Raw genomic sequence first — 16178 nt, forward strand, 5'->3', positions numbered from 1 at the left:
TATGTGCCGGTAGCAGCGGTATCTAGTGGTGAAGCAGTGCACCGCGGGCATTAGCCTCGACCTTTCCTCTCCGAGCCTGCCGGAGAACGACCTCTAAATATTACCAGTGACCACAACGTCAGCATTTGCACCCGACGTTGTTGAAATGAATGAAAACACCTCTTACGGCAGTGAGGAAGTGAAACGTGGATTTGCAATCTTTTCACATTGGCTTAAAGAGCTTCCCCTGAATGGGGTATCATAGCGTAGCATGAGGTGGGAGGTCATCACAAGTAGGTCACAAGAACAGTGAATCGCCGGTATCCCGGCGGTGTGTTTCGTCAATCGCAATGACCTTGTCGGTGATTCCCCCCCCCCCCCCCCCACGCTGTGCCTCTCCCCGGCAGTTCGGCTTCTTCAAGCGATCCGTCCCGTACGGCATGGCCATGGAGAAGGCGCAACTCAAACCGCAAGCTGCCTCGGAGGCCTAGACGACGGGCGGAGCCGCCGCCACCGCTGCTAGCCGCCGAAGAAACCACAGGACCCGGCCGTAGGATTGCAAACGGAGGGGCGCGATGCCGAGCGGATGGGAGCGAAAGACCACTGGAACTCCACCGGGCTGCAAAGTCCAAAGATCTCCAAGCCAAATGAATGTTTATTTTTTTCTTTCTTTTTTTTTTTAAATTTTATGCCGGGATCACTGTTACGGCAGAAAAGTCTAGTAATAGCCGTGTCACCGCGTTGCGTTGGTGCTTTACGATCCGATGCATTCGCCGCCTCTCAACTGGATCGGATCACCCCGCTACCGGCCGCGTCGCCCGCCGGTAGCGAATCCAAAGTGTCGATATTGGAGCTAATTTTATCCAATTGTTGATTTTTCTTTTTTCCTTGTTGTTTTTCATCACAAACTTTTTGATATCTCACGTACCTTCAAGCCCCCGGAGCGTCCTGTTCGCAGGATTCTCCGCCCGCACGGACGCTCACGAAAACGGCCTCGGGTTCGGACGAGCGGCGTCGCACCGGGTTGCTTTTTGCACTCGAAGGAAATCTACTGATCTAACTCCCCGGACGGCGCCGACCGCCCGGCCTTCCTTTGAGTTTCTGACTCCTGCTGATCACTTTGTTCACGTCGCCGTTTTTGCTCGCGCTGAGATTCTCCCGCCATCTCAAGCCGCAAGGAGGGGAAACACGGATAAACGTCCCGCAGCCTCCGCTCTCGCCGGGAAGGCGAACTGCGCTGACGGTCACGGCGCCGACGCCAACCAAAGACGACAATCAGCATCGTTGTAGCGCATTTTACTCCCCGGTTTTCAGGCGGGGTTTTGGCTCCCTGCGAGTCGATCCTTTTGTCGATGTTTTCCCAGAGAGACTGCACCTGTTGGTCGCGAATCGAAGAGGCTGCGGGAACAAACGCGGAAATGCCTTTTCTATTTTTCTAGTATCGGTTTTGTACGCGCTAACGCTCGGGCAGCCGGGAGCAGAACCGCGTGCAAACAGGTGACTTGCAAAAAGGTGTGAATGGTATATTTATGGGTGTTCGGGTTTTTGTTGTATGAATTCCCTGTTTCCTTTCCCACTGCTTTGTCTTGGTTATCCCTCCGACCGCCAAAGATGGCTGAGGTTCAGCCACGCAACTTTACTTTTTTTTCATCACGCATCCAGCCGTTGTTCCAGTTATTATACATAATTATTATTTTTGAATTCTCGCTCTCTGGTTTCGGTATGGTCCCGCGGTGTCTCGTAGAACCCGACTGGCGCGGCGCAAAGGGACTCCAAGGCGGCTTGGATTTTAGCAAAAATAGCAAGATATTGATTGTGAAAATGAATATTGTCATTTGACGTTTCATCAGAATCCGGCAGCTCCAAAATACGAATGGTCGTGAACACATGAATTCAGTTTTATTTTACAGAGTTTTCCCGATTAAAGTCGTCCTCCGGCTCCAGGCCGATAGAATACATGGAATGAACTCTTCTTTTATTTGATTTTTTTTTTTTTTTTTTTTTTTTTTTTGCTGCTCAAATGCCAAAAATAACCAAAGTAAATATGATGGTGTTTAAATTGGGCGACTTGGCTCCACCTCAGCCCCAGAGGTTCTGCGTCAGTCGGGTTCTGAAGTCAAAGAAAGGGAAACCGAGCAGGCACTGGGAAAAAATCCACGTCGTTTGGAAGTGCAATATTTATATTCATTTGTGTTTTTTATTTCTATTTTTGTTTGTTTTTGTATATTTCATTGCCTTTTTTTTTTCTGTTGTTGGTTTTTATGACTTATTCGTAATTAAACCTGCGTGCGTGCGTGCGTGTGTGTGTGTGCGTGTGTGTTGAAGAATGTGATAAGCACATGGGCTAAGTCGTTCACCCGCCTTGCTTTAACTGAGCATATTTCAAGTGTGACACCATCATGTTTTTTTTTTTTTTTCCCTCCACTTCACTTGTGCTCACCACTCCGAGCTTTATTTTATTTTTCGAAAAACTCACACTGATACAGAAACTCCATCCAGAGGTCGATGAATGAGGCACCGCGTGGTTTCGGAATTAAACCATTTGCGTTTCATTCATTCGCCTCGCCGCACTCTTGTCACAAATCCCTTCTTAAGTTAAAAAATGAAAAATAAATAGGACAGCGACTGAAAACCCTTCCAATCAGCGAGCAAACAAATCACCGCCCTCCGATCCGGGGCGGGCCTCGTGTCAAAGGCGGCACCTGCGGGCGAAAAATACTCAGGAGCCTCCGGATCGTTCAGTTTAACATTTTTGTTCTTTTACTAAATCGATGTTTTCTGAACCGTTATTTATGATGACGAGGCCCCGGATCTTCACTCTCCGGAAACTTTCAGAAAGAAGCTGTACATATTTATGACAAGGGGGGTGTTTTGAATTCGAACGACTGATTCATTGTGAATTTTCTCACCCCATATTGGGGGGGAAGGGTTTTGTTATACGCAGGGGAGGGAGGGAGGGATGCAATTTTGGAGGGTCGATTTTTATCTGTTACGGTTTGTATTTTAAATAAAATATTTCCCTTTTTAAAAAAAAAAAAAAAATTGTGTTTTCATCGATCACACGTCGCACACACGTTACTGCGAAAATAATTTATTAAAAAGAAACAGACACGCTGTATGAAATGATATGCCTGGCAAAGTTGAATATATTAGATTTAAAAAAAAATATACAAGTGCACAACTGACCTAAAGTGAGAAGCTGAACTCGCATTATGCAGTTTGAAGTCGGGCTTCACATAAAACACGGGCTGTGTCGGGTCGGCTCCGTGATTTCGCCGCTGCATAATGCGTCTGCGTGTTGAGATCTGCGGACGCACTCCTCTGCTTCGGCCTCAGGTTCATTTACACCGCATTCCTTTATTAACCCTCTCAGGCTCAAATTAAGTTGTAGTTGCAGGAAAAATCTGATATTTGGCTGTCGCAAATCTGCAACATCTGCCTGGAGAAGGTTAAAAGTTTCCTGCGTGAAGACAACCAGCATGAAAATATGATCTCGTTGGTATCGGAGGCGCTGCGGTGCCGATGCCTGGCCAGCAGATGGCGCTGTGGCTTTTGTGATGAGTTAAAGCTCAGGGCGGCCATCTGTGTTATGGTCGACTAAATTGACTGCACCCTTAGCACGCGTGCTCGTTATCAGTCTGTTGCGTTTCTCCCGTCTCCGTGGTGACGGAGATGTCTTTCCACTCTTTCTGCAAAGACCTTTGAGGTCATCGCTGTGCGAGCGGCATGGCTTCTCTTGAGGCCGTGCTAACGGCGCCCTTCGTTAGCTGCGCTACCCTCTGCGGCGCCACGCCTTTCCCCCGCTCCTGAGCTCTGCCTCCTCCAGAGGTTTTGTTTTGTCCATTCTTTCCCCTCCTCTCTGTTCTCCTGCAGTTTGGTCGTCCCAGAGGCTAGCATTCTATTGTTCTCGACAGCTGCGTTAGCTTGCGCTGGTTGTCGATCACCTTCAGGTTCTGGATGTAGTGCCGGATGTTGCTTGGACTCCGCAGGGGGAGAAGGTGGTCCGAGTCTAGAGGGGACGAACACGGGGGAGGGGGTGGTTAGGCCGGATTATATGCCGACTTTCACCTGCGGGGATTACTCGGAAAAGCACACGACCGGAATTTTGACGGCGAAACAAGAACACTTAGCGCGCCCGTTGCGAACGGATTTGTCTTACATGTGGAAATGCGGGTCGCGGGTCCCTCCAGGAACATTCGATCCGCCAGCCCCCGCTGTGGAGACGAAGGCACTGCGGAGGAGAAAACAAGGCAGTCGGTTGTGGGATCGTTCCTGAAGGCAGCGCGTGAAGCAGTCCTTTTCAGAAACACCTCAAATGTTGTTATTGTCCTGGAATATCATTATCATATCATGTGAAAGCTCCCAATTACTTTGAAAGTCTGACATGTTCACTACCTCTTTGAGCTACGGGGGTCGCCGGTATTTTACCAGCGCAGTGCATTCTCTGAGACAGAATGGGAGAAAAACGTTTTATGTTCTCAGCACTTCCTTCCTGGTGCCTTTTGGTCGCCTTTTTCACTGCGGCTGCTGAAGGTGTTTTATCGATGTAAACAACCCGCTAACAATGGAAGGTCATCAACTTGTTGGTGTGATTTACTACGTTTATATTTCTATATACTGTGCAATGCTGTACTCTAATCTATATTCAAATATGTTTGCGCTCTATCTCTGAGTTAGCGATCAACCGTTGCATCATGTTCTGCCCCTTCATCTTCATCCGACCATCCTCACTTATGAGTGACATCTTCCAGTTGGAATCGACGAGGCTAAATGGAAGACGTCAGGCCGACTGACTGTCAGACCCCGACACCCAAGGTGCATTGCGATGTCAACAAAAATGGCATCTCGCGAGAAAAATTTGTAAAACGTAAATCATTTGGAGGATTTGAAAGATCTTGTTTTTACACCTGAAGCAAAGGTTTATCACCAAACAAGGTCACCCTGTGCTTTGCCTTCCCGTCTTCTTCCTTTCCCTCCATGCAACCCTCTCCCCTGCTTCCTCTTCTCTCCCGACGACTGACCCCACGTCCTCTCACTCCATCCGTTGGCTTCCCCGAGTAAATGGGTGGAGGACTCACCGTAAGGCTGGCTCCTGCAACCCCGCACGATCTTCACCGTCTTGGCGATCATGCGCTGCAACATCGGGGGACACATTTTTGGTCAAGAGGAGGAAGTGCGAGGCGAGTAAGGTGAGGAAAACGTTATTATTTCACTAGTTCTCACCATCTTCTCGAAATTGACTAATTTGTCCACATAATTGGGGTTCCCCTCGTGGATGAACGTCATGTCTGGTATCAGAAAAACGTTTTTTTGAGCTCTTTGTTTGATCATCGCCCGATCCGGCGGTATTGAACGCTCTGCCGGCACCAGTTACCTTTGAGCAGCAGAGGCATGAAGGGGATGTACGGAGGGCTGAGCTTGGCCACGGCCAGCCTGTAGGCCCGGTGGTTACGCGAGGGGTCCTGGAGGGAAAGGAAGGGATTCCGGCGAATTGATTGAAATGGACATTGAATGCAACACGAGGATATTTCATGAAAAGCCACGGAAGGAGCGCCGCTCACCATCAGCCTCTCGTAAGTGCAGTAAATCCTCTTGGTCTTGCCGGGTATTCTCTGCGAACGAGAGGGATTTTTAAATTGACGTTTCCCTCGCACGGAGACGTTCACCATCTCCCGGTTCTCTCACCTCCCAGGTCTTGTAGAGCCTCTGTACCGCGCTGTTGCTCAAACCGAACATCACGGCGAAGAAGGAGTTGAGATTCTTCTGGTCTTTCAATCTGCAGGATAAGCGGCAGTTTGATCAGATGTCTGCGGATCATCCTTCATCGCGGTGACGCTCAGGCATTTGGTTTCGGGAAGAAGAGGGAAAACAGAAGGATGGCGGGCGGAAAGGGTGGGGGGGGGTTGTTATCTGACAGACATACAACCTTATCTTTTGATAAGATTAGAAAAACTCCCCTTGCGGTTGTCATCATCTGATCCCTCGTGTATGTGGGATTTCGATTTTTAAAACCAACAGCTGGAAAAACCTCGTAAAACGTCTAAAAGCCCACAACACAACCTGCCCGGCGGCTTCTGATGTGGAGAGGAAACACTGCCCCCTAGTGGCCGCTTGTGGAACAACCAGGAAAAGAAAACATGCCAGAAAATAGCTTTGTTATGCATTTTATATATTTTGGGTTTTTGCGGTATCACTAACGTTGTCGTGTTTATGCCCTCTCTCTCTCACTCACTCACACACACACACACACACACACACACACACACACACTCCCACGTGCAGGACAGTGGGGCCGCCGTGTTTGAAAAGAAATGACGAATGACGCCGAAATGACGCCTCGAATGCAGACGGCGCTCTTACACTGCAGCCATCTTGATGAACTTCTTGAGCAGGACGGCTCTGCGCACCAGGTCCTCGCAGAGGCAGAGCTCGGTCTGCACCCAGAACTGCACCTCGTTGAAGCGACGCACCAGACGCTCCAGGTTGGCCGTGACGGCGCCCGGGAATTTATGGCGTCCGAACACGTAGTAGACCAGCTCCGCCTGGATGGGAGGGCAGGAGGTGAAGATGCTAATCAGGGGAACCCAAGAAGGTAAGCCACATTTTGAACACACGAAGTGATGTGTTCAAGGACCAGAAGTTATAGCATATTCACAAACAACAACAGAAGTTATTGAACGCTGGGGGTCCAATTTGCACGGCGTCATTTTGCTCATTGCTGAGTTTACGTAACACCATGGTTATCTGAATCATGTCTGTGACGGAACGGACGAGCATTTTGGTGGATCAGACCAAAAATGCAAAATACTGTTTGTCAACTCATGCGACAAAAATGTACACCGACGATACGTTTTTGATATTGTTCTTCTTTTCTTCTGTTTGTTATATACAAAAAGAAACAGCCACGCCCGCCCCCCCCAACACCCTCCGTCATAGCTATAAATAGTATAATTTGTATATAAAAAAATTGTTACGTGTAAACCTCTGGACAACATTGTATCCTTATTAACATTGAAGAAAAGAAAAGAATAAAAAAAATTTAGATCAACTTGAAACAAAGAACAACTTAAGATGCACTTTGATGATCCCATCCTTGGGAAATTTTTGAATCAAATGCGGAAAAACTTTTGAAAAAGTATTATCAATTAAAATATTTCAAAATTTCAAAAATAATCAAATACTTCAAAAGAAAAAATACTTACAAAAGGAAGACATTAACTAATAAAAGACAAAGTTACAGATTACGTCGGGCGCTGCTGCTGCAGGCCGCCTCCTCTCAAAGGCGCCAAATCTTAATTTATTAACATAACAATACTCGATGGTTCACTGAAACTTGCTTTCACAAAGCGAGATGATTGTTGGCAATATTCGGCGTGTTTTCGCTGACAAAACTCAAGAGGCTTATCGCCATAATAGGGGTGTAATGTCTTAAAGTGACGCCTTAATTTATTTGGCTTCAGGCTGTCGCTGCCAACATTTTTAGACACAGTAAACACGCCGGCCTTTCCTCGTCTCCCGTTGTAGTCACAGTGAAGCCAAGCGCTACATACATTTCGTCATATTTCCTCGTCTTAGCTTTCGGGGTGACTTTCGTTTGTTTTTCGTTTGTTATCTCCGTTTATCGTCCGTGTTTAATAGTTTTCAGTGGTTTCTCTTGAAAGCTTGTTCACATATCTCCTGCTCTGTGCTGTGTTTGCTTGCTTGGTGCAAAAAAAAACCCTACAACTCATGCCGATCTAATTGCAGTGTATTCACATCAATGCCATTTTCAACAAGTGGAATTGACAAATATAAATGATCCTTAAATGTCCAGACGGAAAAAAAAAATTGATGCCAATGGAAGGCTGAGAAAGATGGGAAGACGAATACATGTTTGTGCTTCAAGGAGAAAAAAACGGTGTTGTCTTTTGTGTTACAAGCCAGCGTCTGTTGTCAAAGAGTGCAATCTACATCGGCATTTTGACACCAAACACAGACTAAGTATGCAAAAGTTAGCCTTCCAGAAAAACATTTTACTTACATCCATGCAAATGCATATGGGTGCATTTGCATGCGTTGAAGGGGAACGCGTAACAATTCAATAAACACAATCAATGACATAACAGGCTATTAAGTATTAAAAGGTTATTTCATAATGCTTAAATAGCAGTCAACCAAGGATATTCAAGCGTAACACATTGCATAAAGGGATTGATGGCCGGAACACAACAAATGCTCGCTTTTTTCCAGGACGGCACCCTTTTGCCAAAGGACGAACCTGTCAATGGCAAAGAACGCCACAAAAAGGGTGCGAGAGAGCGCCAAAACAAGGGGCGTCCCGCAGCCGCAAAGGTAGGGAAAATGTGCGGTCCGTCACAAATCATCCCAGTCTGACTTAACCTCCAGGTCATCCACCACATGTCGTTCCTCTGATCGACTCGTTCCTAATCCTCCCCCCGACGTGTCCCTGACGTGTCAATGAGAGGGTGAACGGTAGTTTATCTCGATATTCGGTCGTGTGATTGACGGGTGATTGGTCCGGGGCGAACCCCGCCTCTCGCCCAATGACAGCTGGGATAGACTCCAGCATCCCCGCCGCCCTCAGTGCAGGATAAGTGGTGCAGATAATACATGATTGATCACTCATGCTAATCTAAACCTGTCACCCGCTGTGTGGAGGCTCCAGCCAAGTCACATCGGGAGCTTTTCTTCCTCTCTATGTCTATTCCGCCCTTACATGATGCCCGCCATACGATATTCTCGGAATTTCCTTACTAGAAATGAGTCTTTGTGCAGCGAGCCTTTGAGAGCAAAGCCCCAGAAGATCCGACGGCGAAGCCCGGATCGAATAAAAAGATTTTCAGCATTAAAAAAAAAAAAAAAACACAAACAATCCATTATTTCAAATCGGAAAACTAGTTAGTTAGTAAAACTAGCCCCACGGTTTTGCATGAAATATAGGAAAAATGCACAGTTGGTTCAGATGTGAGATATGTGGGCTCACCTCGTGCATGGCGGTGAAGAGCTCCCAGTCGTAGTTGGTGAGCTCGCCGGCGATGTCTTTGGAGCTCATCTGCTCCAGGATGTCGGACGTTCCTCGCTCAGGACCCTGCTGCTCCCTCAGGGGCACCTGCAGGGGGAGAAAGGAAAAAAAAAGAAAGAAAGACAGAAAGAAAGAAAGAAAGAAAAAAAGAAATAATGTTAGGAATGAACGACCCCTGAACACAGCATGTGCAGAGTGTGTGTGTGTATGTGTCTGTGTGTGTGTGTGTGTGTGTTCCTCACCAGCTGGTCCATTTGACTGCTTGTGCAGATGAAGAGCCTCTCGTTGAGGCCCAGGGCTGTGTACACGGCGGTGGCGTCCAGCTTCAGTTCGGCTCTCTCTGTGCACGCCGCCAACCCCGAGAAAAGAAGGGGGTAGGGAAAAATCAATAATCGATAAATATAATCACCGAAATCATTCATTTCAGCTGCCGTTGGGGGAGAGGTGGGGTTTACCTGGACCAATCACAGGGCCACATATAGAGACATCAGATCATTAACTCTCTGTTACATGTCATGAAGAGACTTACAGAAAAAAGAAAAATACGCACATCCGCTGGCTAGTTAGGGATGGGTGCTGGATCAAAAGTATCGATTGAATAAAGCTTTGAAAAAATCCTCACACCAAGAGTGCTCCAAAAATAAAGATAATTCATTTTACATGAAGTACAGAAAATGTATTTTGAAGCAAAAATACGCTCTTCCTCAGATGCTTACCTAAATATTTAACACTTGAAGGTTCATTTTTTTTATGGTTAAATAAATTCAGGGTTTCATTCCCTGTCGCTTCGATACAATTTTTTACAAACCTTAAATCATAAAGAGATGTGCAACCATTTATCCATCATAAAGAGACTTACAAGCATCCCTTGTTCACGTCATAGACGTACAACCATTCACTCTCATTCACATGTCTTGGCAATTTATAGTCTCCAATGAAGCTCCTGCATGATTTTGGATCACGGGAGGAACTTGAGGAAACCCTGGATCCGCCGTCCCCAAACTACGGGCCGGGGGCCGGATATGGCCCGCCTCCACATTTCACCCGGCCCCTGAACAATACCAGAGATGCATTATGATTTTTTATTTTCATTCTGACTACGTAATCGTGACTTGTGCATGGATAGAACGTAACATTCTATTCCAACCTTCTGCAGTCTGTGCCTTATCTGAAACCCCTCCCTCAAAAAGAAAAACAAACCCCTGGACACACCCCTGTCAAATAATGGCAAAGAGATTAGGTAAGAGAAAAATAGATTCAGAATGCAGGGTATTTAACCTGGTAGGTGTTGGTATCAGTTGGGTTTCATAGCCTGCTTGCTTTCTGCTTTTCACATAGAATTTGATGTGAGAGCTGCAAAATGATGTGCTTACAAGAAAATTAATTTTCCTTAGTCTATTTTTCTGTGAAAAACTTGAAAATGGTTATTTGGTTATTATTTATTTCATAAATAGTGTTATTTATTTCATTAATAATGTCCTGTCAAGATCTCAGAAAGGGTTAATTTGCGGTTATGTGTGGCTTTCTGGAAAACAATAAATGTTTACGTTTAGACACCTCTGTGATCGTCAAACTTTTTGTTACAAACTGGCCCCACATCGGAGAAGGGAAAAGTTATGTGTCCCTCGCAGGAAAAAGTTTGGGGGCCCCTGCCCGAGGAGACACTGGGAGAACATGGAGACTCCACACAGAAAGGCCCCCCATTGGAAATGAACCCTAATTTCTTAGATATTTGCACCGTATAATCAGAAAATAAGAGGTTTCAGTAAAAGGAAGTGCATGGCAATGGAAAACCATTTCCTGCTTTCTTTCCTTTTTTTCTCTCCAAACAGGAAGAGGACGTGGGGCTCCGGCGGCTAAAGAAAAAGGAACTGACTCACCTCCTGAGGAGTTCATCTTGACCAGGACGTGACCGCCGCCGGGCTTAACCACGGCCGCCATGACGTCCTGCACCGACGTGTTGACCGGCAGCATCAGGGCGAGGGGTTTGAAGTCGGGCCTGTAAATCTCGTACAACACTGGAGGGGGTGACAGAAAACGGCATGAATGTCAAGGCACGTGAATTTGTGGCTCGCCTCCGCCGCCGCAGCCGCTGCCGCCGCTGCCGCCTCACCTTTATCTTGCGCTCTGATTGGCTGCAGCCTCCCCGCCGGATCCTCGCAGGTGGAAAACCAATCGAACTGCTGGTTCTGTTCGGGGCGACGCGTCAAAGTCAGCGACCCCGAACCAGCCAGATGTGTTCAATATTGCTTGGTAAAAAAATGAATCTCACCCTGCTCAGCGACTGATATCCGTTCTCGTACCTGTTGGGAGACGACAGGCGGCGTCAGATGACGGGCCGACGTGGAAAAAACGGCGAGGGGAAAAATAAGAACTTACACTTTGGTCCTCCTCCGTTCCCTGAACTGCTCCTTCAGGAGGCTGCAGAGGCGATAATCAGCCGCCACCTCCTTCTTCAGCCTCTGCCGCCGCCACAGGAAGAACCAGGAACAAACAGAATCAGTGGCCTCCCAAATTCATTCATTCATTCATTTATTCATTCATTCATTCATCATCACAGCTGTCATTGGGTGAGAGGCCAGCCAATCAAGGGGCTGCATATGGAGATATACAACCATTTGTTTTTTTCCCAAGATAGTGCTGGAAGACGGCAGCTCCTATTATTTTTACTTCTATCTCTTTACTTTCTGGACTTACTGGTATTTATTAACCTATCCACTCCTCTTTTGCAGGTGGGCAGGTGTTGCCCCTTCAAAAGGAAAATGATAAAACTTTTCCAACTGAGGAAAGGTGTCGGATTCCCCGCTGTGCGCATCCCAGAAGAGCTATGGCGGAGCACCCGCCGGGGGAGGAAAGCTGGCGTAAAGGTGAGAAAGGACAGAGAGAGACAGGAGACGCCCTCGGTCATCATGGGGAATGTGAGGTTGCTCCCCAAAAAAGCCGGCATGTCGACAGGGAATGTAGCATGCTGTGAGATCCGGCTACGGGTGAACATACCGGAAACATGATGCAACCCCAATGTGGAGCTCATGGCAGTAGGACTTCGCCCCAACTACCTCCTGGGTCAGGTAGACTGTGTACAATGTGTGGACTGTGCAACAAGAGGACACAAAACCCTGGACCTCCTGTATGAAAATGTGAGGGAGCATACAACTCCTGCCCTCTCCCCTTCTGGGCAACTCGGACCATAGCCCGGTACTCCCGGACACTGCCTAAACGCCAACGGGCGAAACGGCATATGGCCGGAACCGGGTCTCTGATGGTCTGGTCCGAAGCCACAGAGGAGGCAATGAGTGCTTCAATGTCACCGACTGGAATGTTTTTGAGAAGGATTTCAGTGATCACATTGAGGGTCTCTCCCGTTGCGTAGCAGACTACATCAAATTCTGCGAGGACAACATAGTCCCATCCAAAAAGGTCAGTTGTTTCGATAACAACAAGCCATGGATAAACAAGGACATAAAATGCCTTCTTAACAGGAAGAAGAGAGCCTTCATGGCCGAGGACCACCAGACCCTCAGGGCCGTCCAGAGGGAGCTGCAGTGGAAACTGAGGGAGGCAAAACTCAACTATAAGGAGAAGGTTGAGTCCAAGATGGAGCAGAGCAAAACAAACAAGGTTTGGGAGGAGGTGAGGAAGATGACAAGGTGTGAGAAAACCACACCTGGAGCCAAAGGGGGACCTGAATTTGCCGCAGAGCTGAACCTTTTCTTCGATAGGTTTGACACCCCGGTGAGCTCTGGTAGCCAGCGCACTCTTTTTCTGGTGTGGCCTATCGGTGGGAGTGGGGAGGGTGAAGGACAAATTAGGAGCTCTCCCGGACAATCCTTCCCGCTGTCCTGCATGACGAGTTGTGGCTGATGTTCAGCACGTGTCCTAACTCTATCTTTTTTTATCCTTGTTGGTCTCAAGCCCACTCGCATCCTGCCTATTCTTATTTACTTTATTCTTGTCATTGCTATTGTCACTCTGCTGTATGTTGTCGTTTAGGTTCGGTTGTCTATTTTCTCCCTTATTCCCTTTTTTTTTTGTTGATTTCCATTCTGGTCCTTGACGTTGTTGCTGTTGTCTCTCTCTGCTGTCTATTTTTGGATATCTTTTGCTTTTTCCAATTGTCTTCTCATCGTCCCCCTATTTATATTTATTGACAGTTATAACTGTTACGCTGCTGTGACAAAAGAATTTCTCTTATGGGGATAAATACAGTTTATCTTGTCTTATTCATGTAGAGATGTGCAGCCACTCGCCCTCTCTTTCACACATCACATCGAGCAGTGTTTCCCATTTGAGACATCATCAGGTGTGCCGTGGAAAAATACCCACTTTCACCCGATGGGTCCAAAAATGACTTATTCAACGCAAGTTATGTGTCTTGGTACGTCTATCTATGTGGGCGGCATGCAGTGACTGGCAGAACAGTTGAATGCTGTTCCGCTAGATGGCAGCAGGTAGTGAATGAACCTGTGTATCGTCCTGCTGCTGCTAAAAACAGCTGCAGGTAGAAACACTTGGCTAACTGTGGCAAATACAGCTATTTCAGCTCTGCTCCATTTCACTACAATGCGAGCCGTGCTTTTCGAGCATGACTGTAATAAAGACTAAAAAAAAGAGAGACTCCAAGCAATTCCTGCAAGAATATCAGCTTTGAGTTCAACCAAACAGGTCCAGATCTGACAATGAGTAAATAAATTGAGGCGACGGTTTCATTCGATTTCACGAAAAACATTTTTGATATATTAATGTGGTGGTGTGATTTTTCTAATGTAAAATATGTGCCGTGGCTAAAAAAGGTCGGGAAACACTGGATTATCGAGGCATTCATTCATTCATTCATTCATTCATTCATTCAGACCGCTTATAGACAAACAACCATTCAGCCTCTCATTCCTGTCAAGAAGAAACACCCAACCATTCACTCGCTCATTCTTTTACATAATTGTGTAAATATTTTGCAATTATTTAAGAATAAGAATAAGAATAAGAATAAGAATAACTTTATTTATCCCAAAGGAAATTGTTGATTTTTGTGCCCTAACCTTGGCGTTGGTCGTCAGCCAGCTCGCCGAGGCCGCTTTTAGACGCGGTATTTATTTTTTTACGCCTTCTTTGTGTGTCACATCTATGTGTGTGTGTGTATGTGTCTCGAGGCCTCACCTCCAGAAAGTCCAGGGCGACGGGGTCGTCCCTCAGCTGGACACCGTAGAGCGCCACCCACTGGCCGATCAGCTTCACCACCCTCTGCTTGGCGCCGAGGACGTAGGCGGCCCGCTCCTGCTCCGAGCCCTCGGAGAGCTCCGCCCGCCAGGTGCGGCCGCGGTTACGGAACAACAACGGGACGATGGAGATGTATGGTATGAAGTACGATTGCTGCAAAACAAACGTCCAAAAATCTTCTCCTTCTCCTTCGGGCTGCGACAGCCAATCGTCTACCTCCATGGAACCCTCTCGGTGTGTGTGTGTGTGTGAGTCACGCAGATTGTGCCGCTGAAGGATATTGGTGTTGCAGCGCAGGACACATCAGACTTGAGGGCATGAAGACTCGATGGGTGAGCAGGAAGTCGGAGACGCAGGGATCTGCGGAGAATGGAGATGAAGGTTAGTGTAGAAAATGTTAAAAAACACGTTCCATGAAGTGTCCAAGTTCGGTAAACACCGAAACCAGGGATGTCCAAACATTTTTTGCAAAGAGGGACATATTTGGTGAAATGAAAATGCAAAAGGGCCGACCATTCAGCCTGACATTCTTTGAACCGTTAACATTAAATGCAAATTGATTGTATTTCAAATGGCATACTTTACATGTTTTAACACAGCACACAAATCTAAAGTTTTAACCAAAATCACTCTGTCTTTCATATTTGAATACCACTTAAAATGAAGAAAAAGTCTGTCAGGAAAAAAAAAGAACTTTTAGAAAGATTGAAAATATCTAGGTTCACTTGAAACATTATAATAATAATTATTATTATTATTATTCACAGGATTATTATTCAGAAGTACAAAACATTGACGGCCACATGAATCCTTGTATTAATATTACAAAAAGGAAAAATGGAGTGTTTTTCATGATTTCATTTCATTCCTTTCATTGCGGTGATTGTTTCCACAGGTCTCCTGCCATCTTCTAGTGAAATATAACATTTTATACTGTGGTTGACAGTACCAGCGGCTGTGTATTAATGATTTTCTGACAGAGGCTGGGGGCCGGTGTAAATTTGAACATGGGCCACATTTGGCCCGCGGGCCAGACATTGGACGTGCCAGGCCTAAACCCCTAGCCCGCGCAGGATCTCACCCATGTCGTCGTTCCCGTTGGAGTCGAGCTTCACCGTTTCCAGAAGGTGTTCCAGGATCTTCTCCGGTGTCCCAGACATCACGGTGTACCTGGACAGGTGACGCACGTCAACGCGACACGCATGAACTGACAGGTCTGTGTACATTGAGTCACAAAAAAAAAAACACCCTTAGAGGTGCACGTCACTCGTAAAAACAGCAGAACCGAGATCGCCCAGCTTTCAGGACGCGTTCCCACGGCATTTGCAAAGGTTATCCAAACGTCTACTGATGTTTACGAAAAAGCGACTTTTGAAGGATGTCGGTTTCAGACCGGGCGGCGCGTGGGCGCAGGGGTTTGGAGGTCCCTGTTATGATTCCCACAGGAGGCCTCAATGTTCAACCCAACTTTTTTCTACCTTTTCTTTTTCTATATTGTTTATATTTGCATAAATAAGGGGTCAATAGGGGGTGGAAGAATGGTTGTATATGTGGCTCGGTGATTGGTCCAGGTGAACCCTGCCTCTCGCCCAATCACAGCTGGAATAGGCGACAGATGCCCGACCCTGAGTACAGAATAAGCAGCATAGAGAATGAATAAATGAATGACCTTAAGGTTACACCTTATAAAGTATTATAAGTATTTTTGGCGGTGATGTGAATGCTGATATTTGGAAAGAATCAAGAGTGTTTAATGCAGGGGTGGGCAAACTTTTTGGCTCAGGGGGCCGCATTGACTTTTAAAATTTGACAGATGGGCCGGATCAGCACAAGATACAATACATATATAAAAAAATAAAAAATAAAAAAAAAGCATTCATTAGCAGTACATATCAGACTTTGACATTTGCTTTGAAAATAAAACCAGCTTGGTTTTGAAGGCTCTTACGTTTGCTTGCATATC

At 46.5% G+C, this 16178-nt stretch overlaps 2 protein-coding genes across 7 annotated transcripts in view; one reads left to right on the forward strand and one right to left on the reverse strand.

Moving 5' to 3' along the window:
* itga5 (integrin, alpha 5 (fibronectin receptor, alpha polypeptide)) overlaps window positions 1-2594 on the forward strand; it is a 36003-nt gene extending 33409 nt beyond the window's left edge. Inside the window, exon 30 of the mRNA XM_086159821.1 lies at window positions 387-2594. Within this exon, the coding sequence (XP_086015947.1) occupies window positions 387-470 (84 nt within the window). The 3' untranslated portion in view covers window positions 471-2594. The remainder of the gene's footprint in view (window positions 1-386) is intronic.
* rapgef3 (Rap guanine nucleotide exchange factor (GEF) 3) overlaps window positions 1950-16178 on the reverse strand; it is a 35514-nt gene continuing 21285 nt past the window's right edge. For all 6 annotated transcript variants that reach the window (XM_086159823.1, XM_086159824.1, XM_086159827.1 and 3 more), the window contains 17 exons: window positions 15297-15385; window positions 14497-14575; window positions 14156-14306; window positions 11381-11463; window positions 11274-11304; window positions 11115-11190; window positions 10882-11019; window positions 9244-9341; window positions 8963-9088; window positions 6340-6521; window positions 5665-5755; window positions 5541-5591; window positions 5354-5441; window positions 5203-5267; window positions 5058-5112; window positions 4139-4210; window positions 1950-3988 (listed from right to left, as the gene is read on the reverse strand). In XM_086159823.1, coding sequence (XP_086015949.1) covers window positions 3870-3988; window positions 4139-4210; window positions 5058-5112; window positions 5203-5267; window positions 5354-5441; window positions 5541-5591; window positions 5665-5755; window positions 6340-6521; window positions 8963-9088; window positions 9244-9341; window positions 10882-11019; window positions 11115-11190; window positions 11274-11304; window positions 11381-11463; window positions 14156-14306; window positions 14497-14575; window positions 15297-15385 — 1594 coding nt within the window. In that variant the 3' untranslated portion in view covers window positions 1950-3869. The remainder of the gene's footprint in view (window positions 3989-4138; window positions 4211-5057; window positions 5113-5202; window positions 5268-5353; window positions 5442-5540; window positions 5592-5664; window positions 5756-6339; window positions 6522-8962; window positions 9089-9243; window positions 9342-10881; window positions 11020-11114; window positions 11191-11273; window positions 11305-11380; window positions 11464-14155; window positions 14307-14496; window positions 14576-15296; window positions 15386-16178) is intronic.

This window comes from Fistularia commersonii, chromosome 14, assembly GCF_037954325.1.
Source record: "Fistularia commersonii isolate RoL2024-O1a breed Wild chromosome 14, RoL_Fcom_v1.0, whole genome shotgun sequence".
Lineage (NCBI taxonomy): Eukaryota > Metazoa > Chordata > Actinopteri > Syngnathiformes > Fistulariidae > Fistularia > Fistularia commersonii.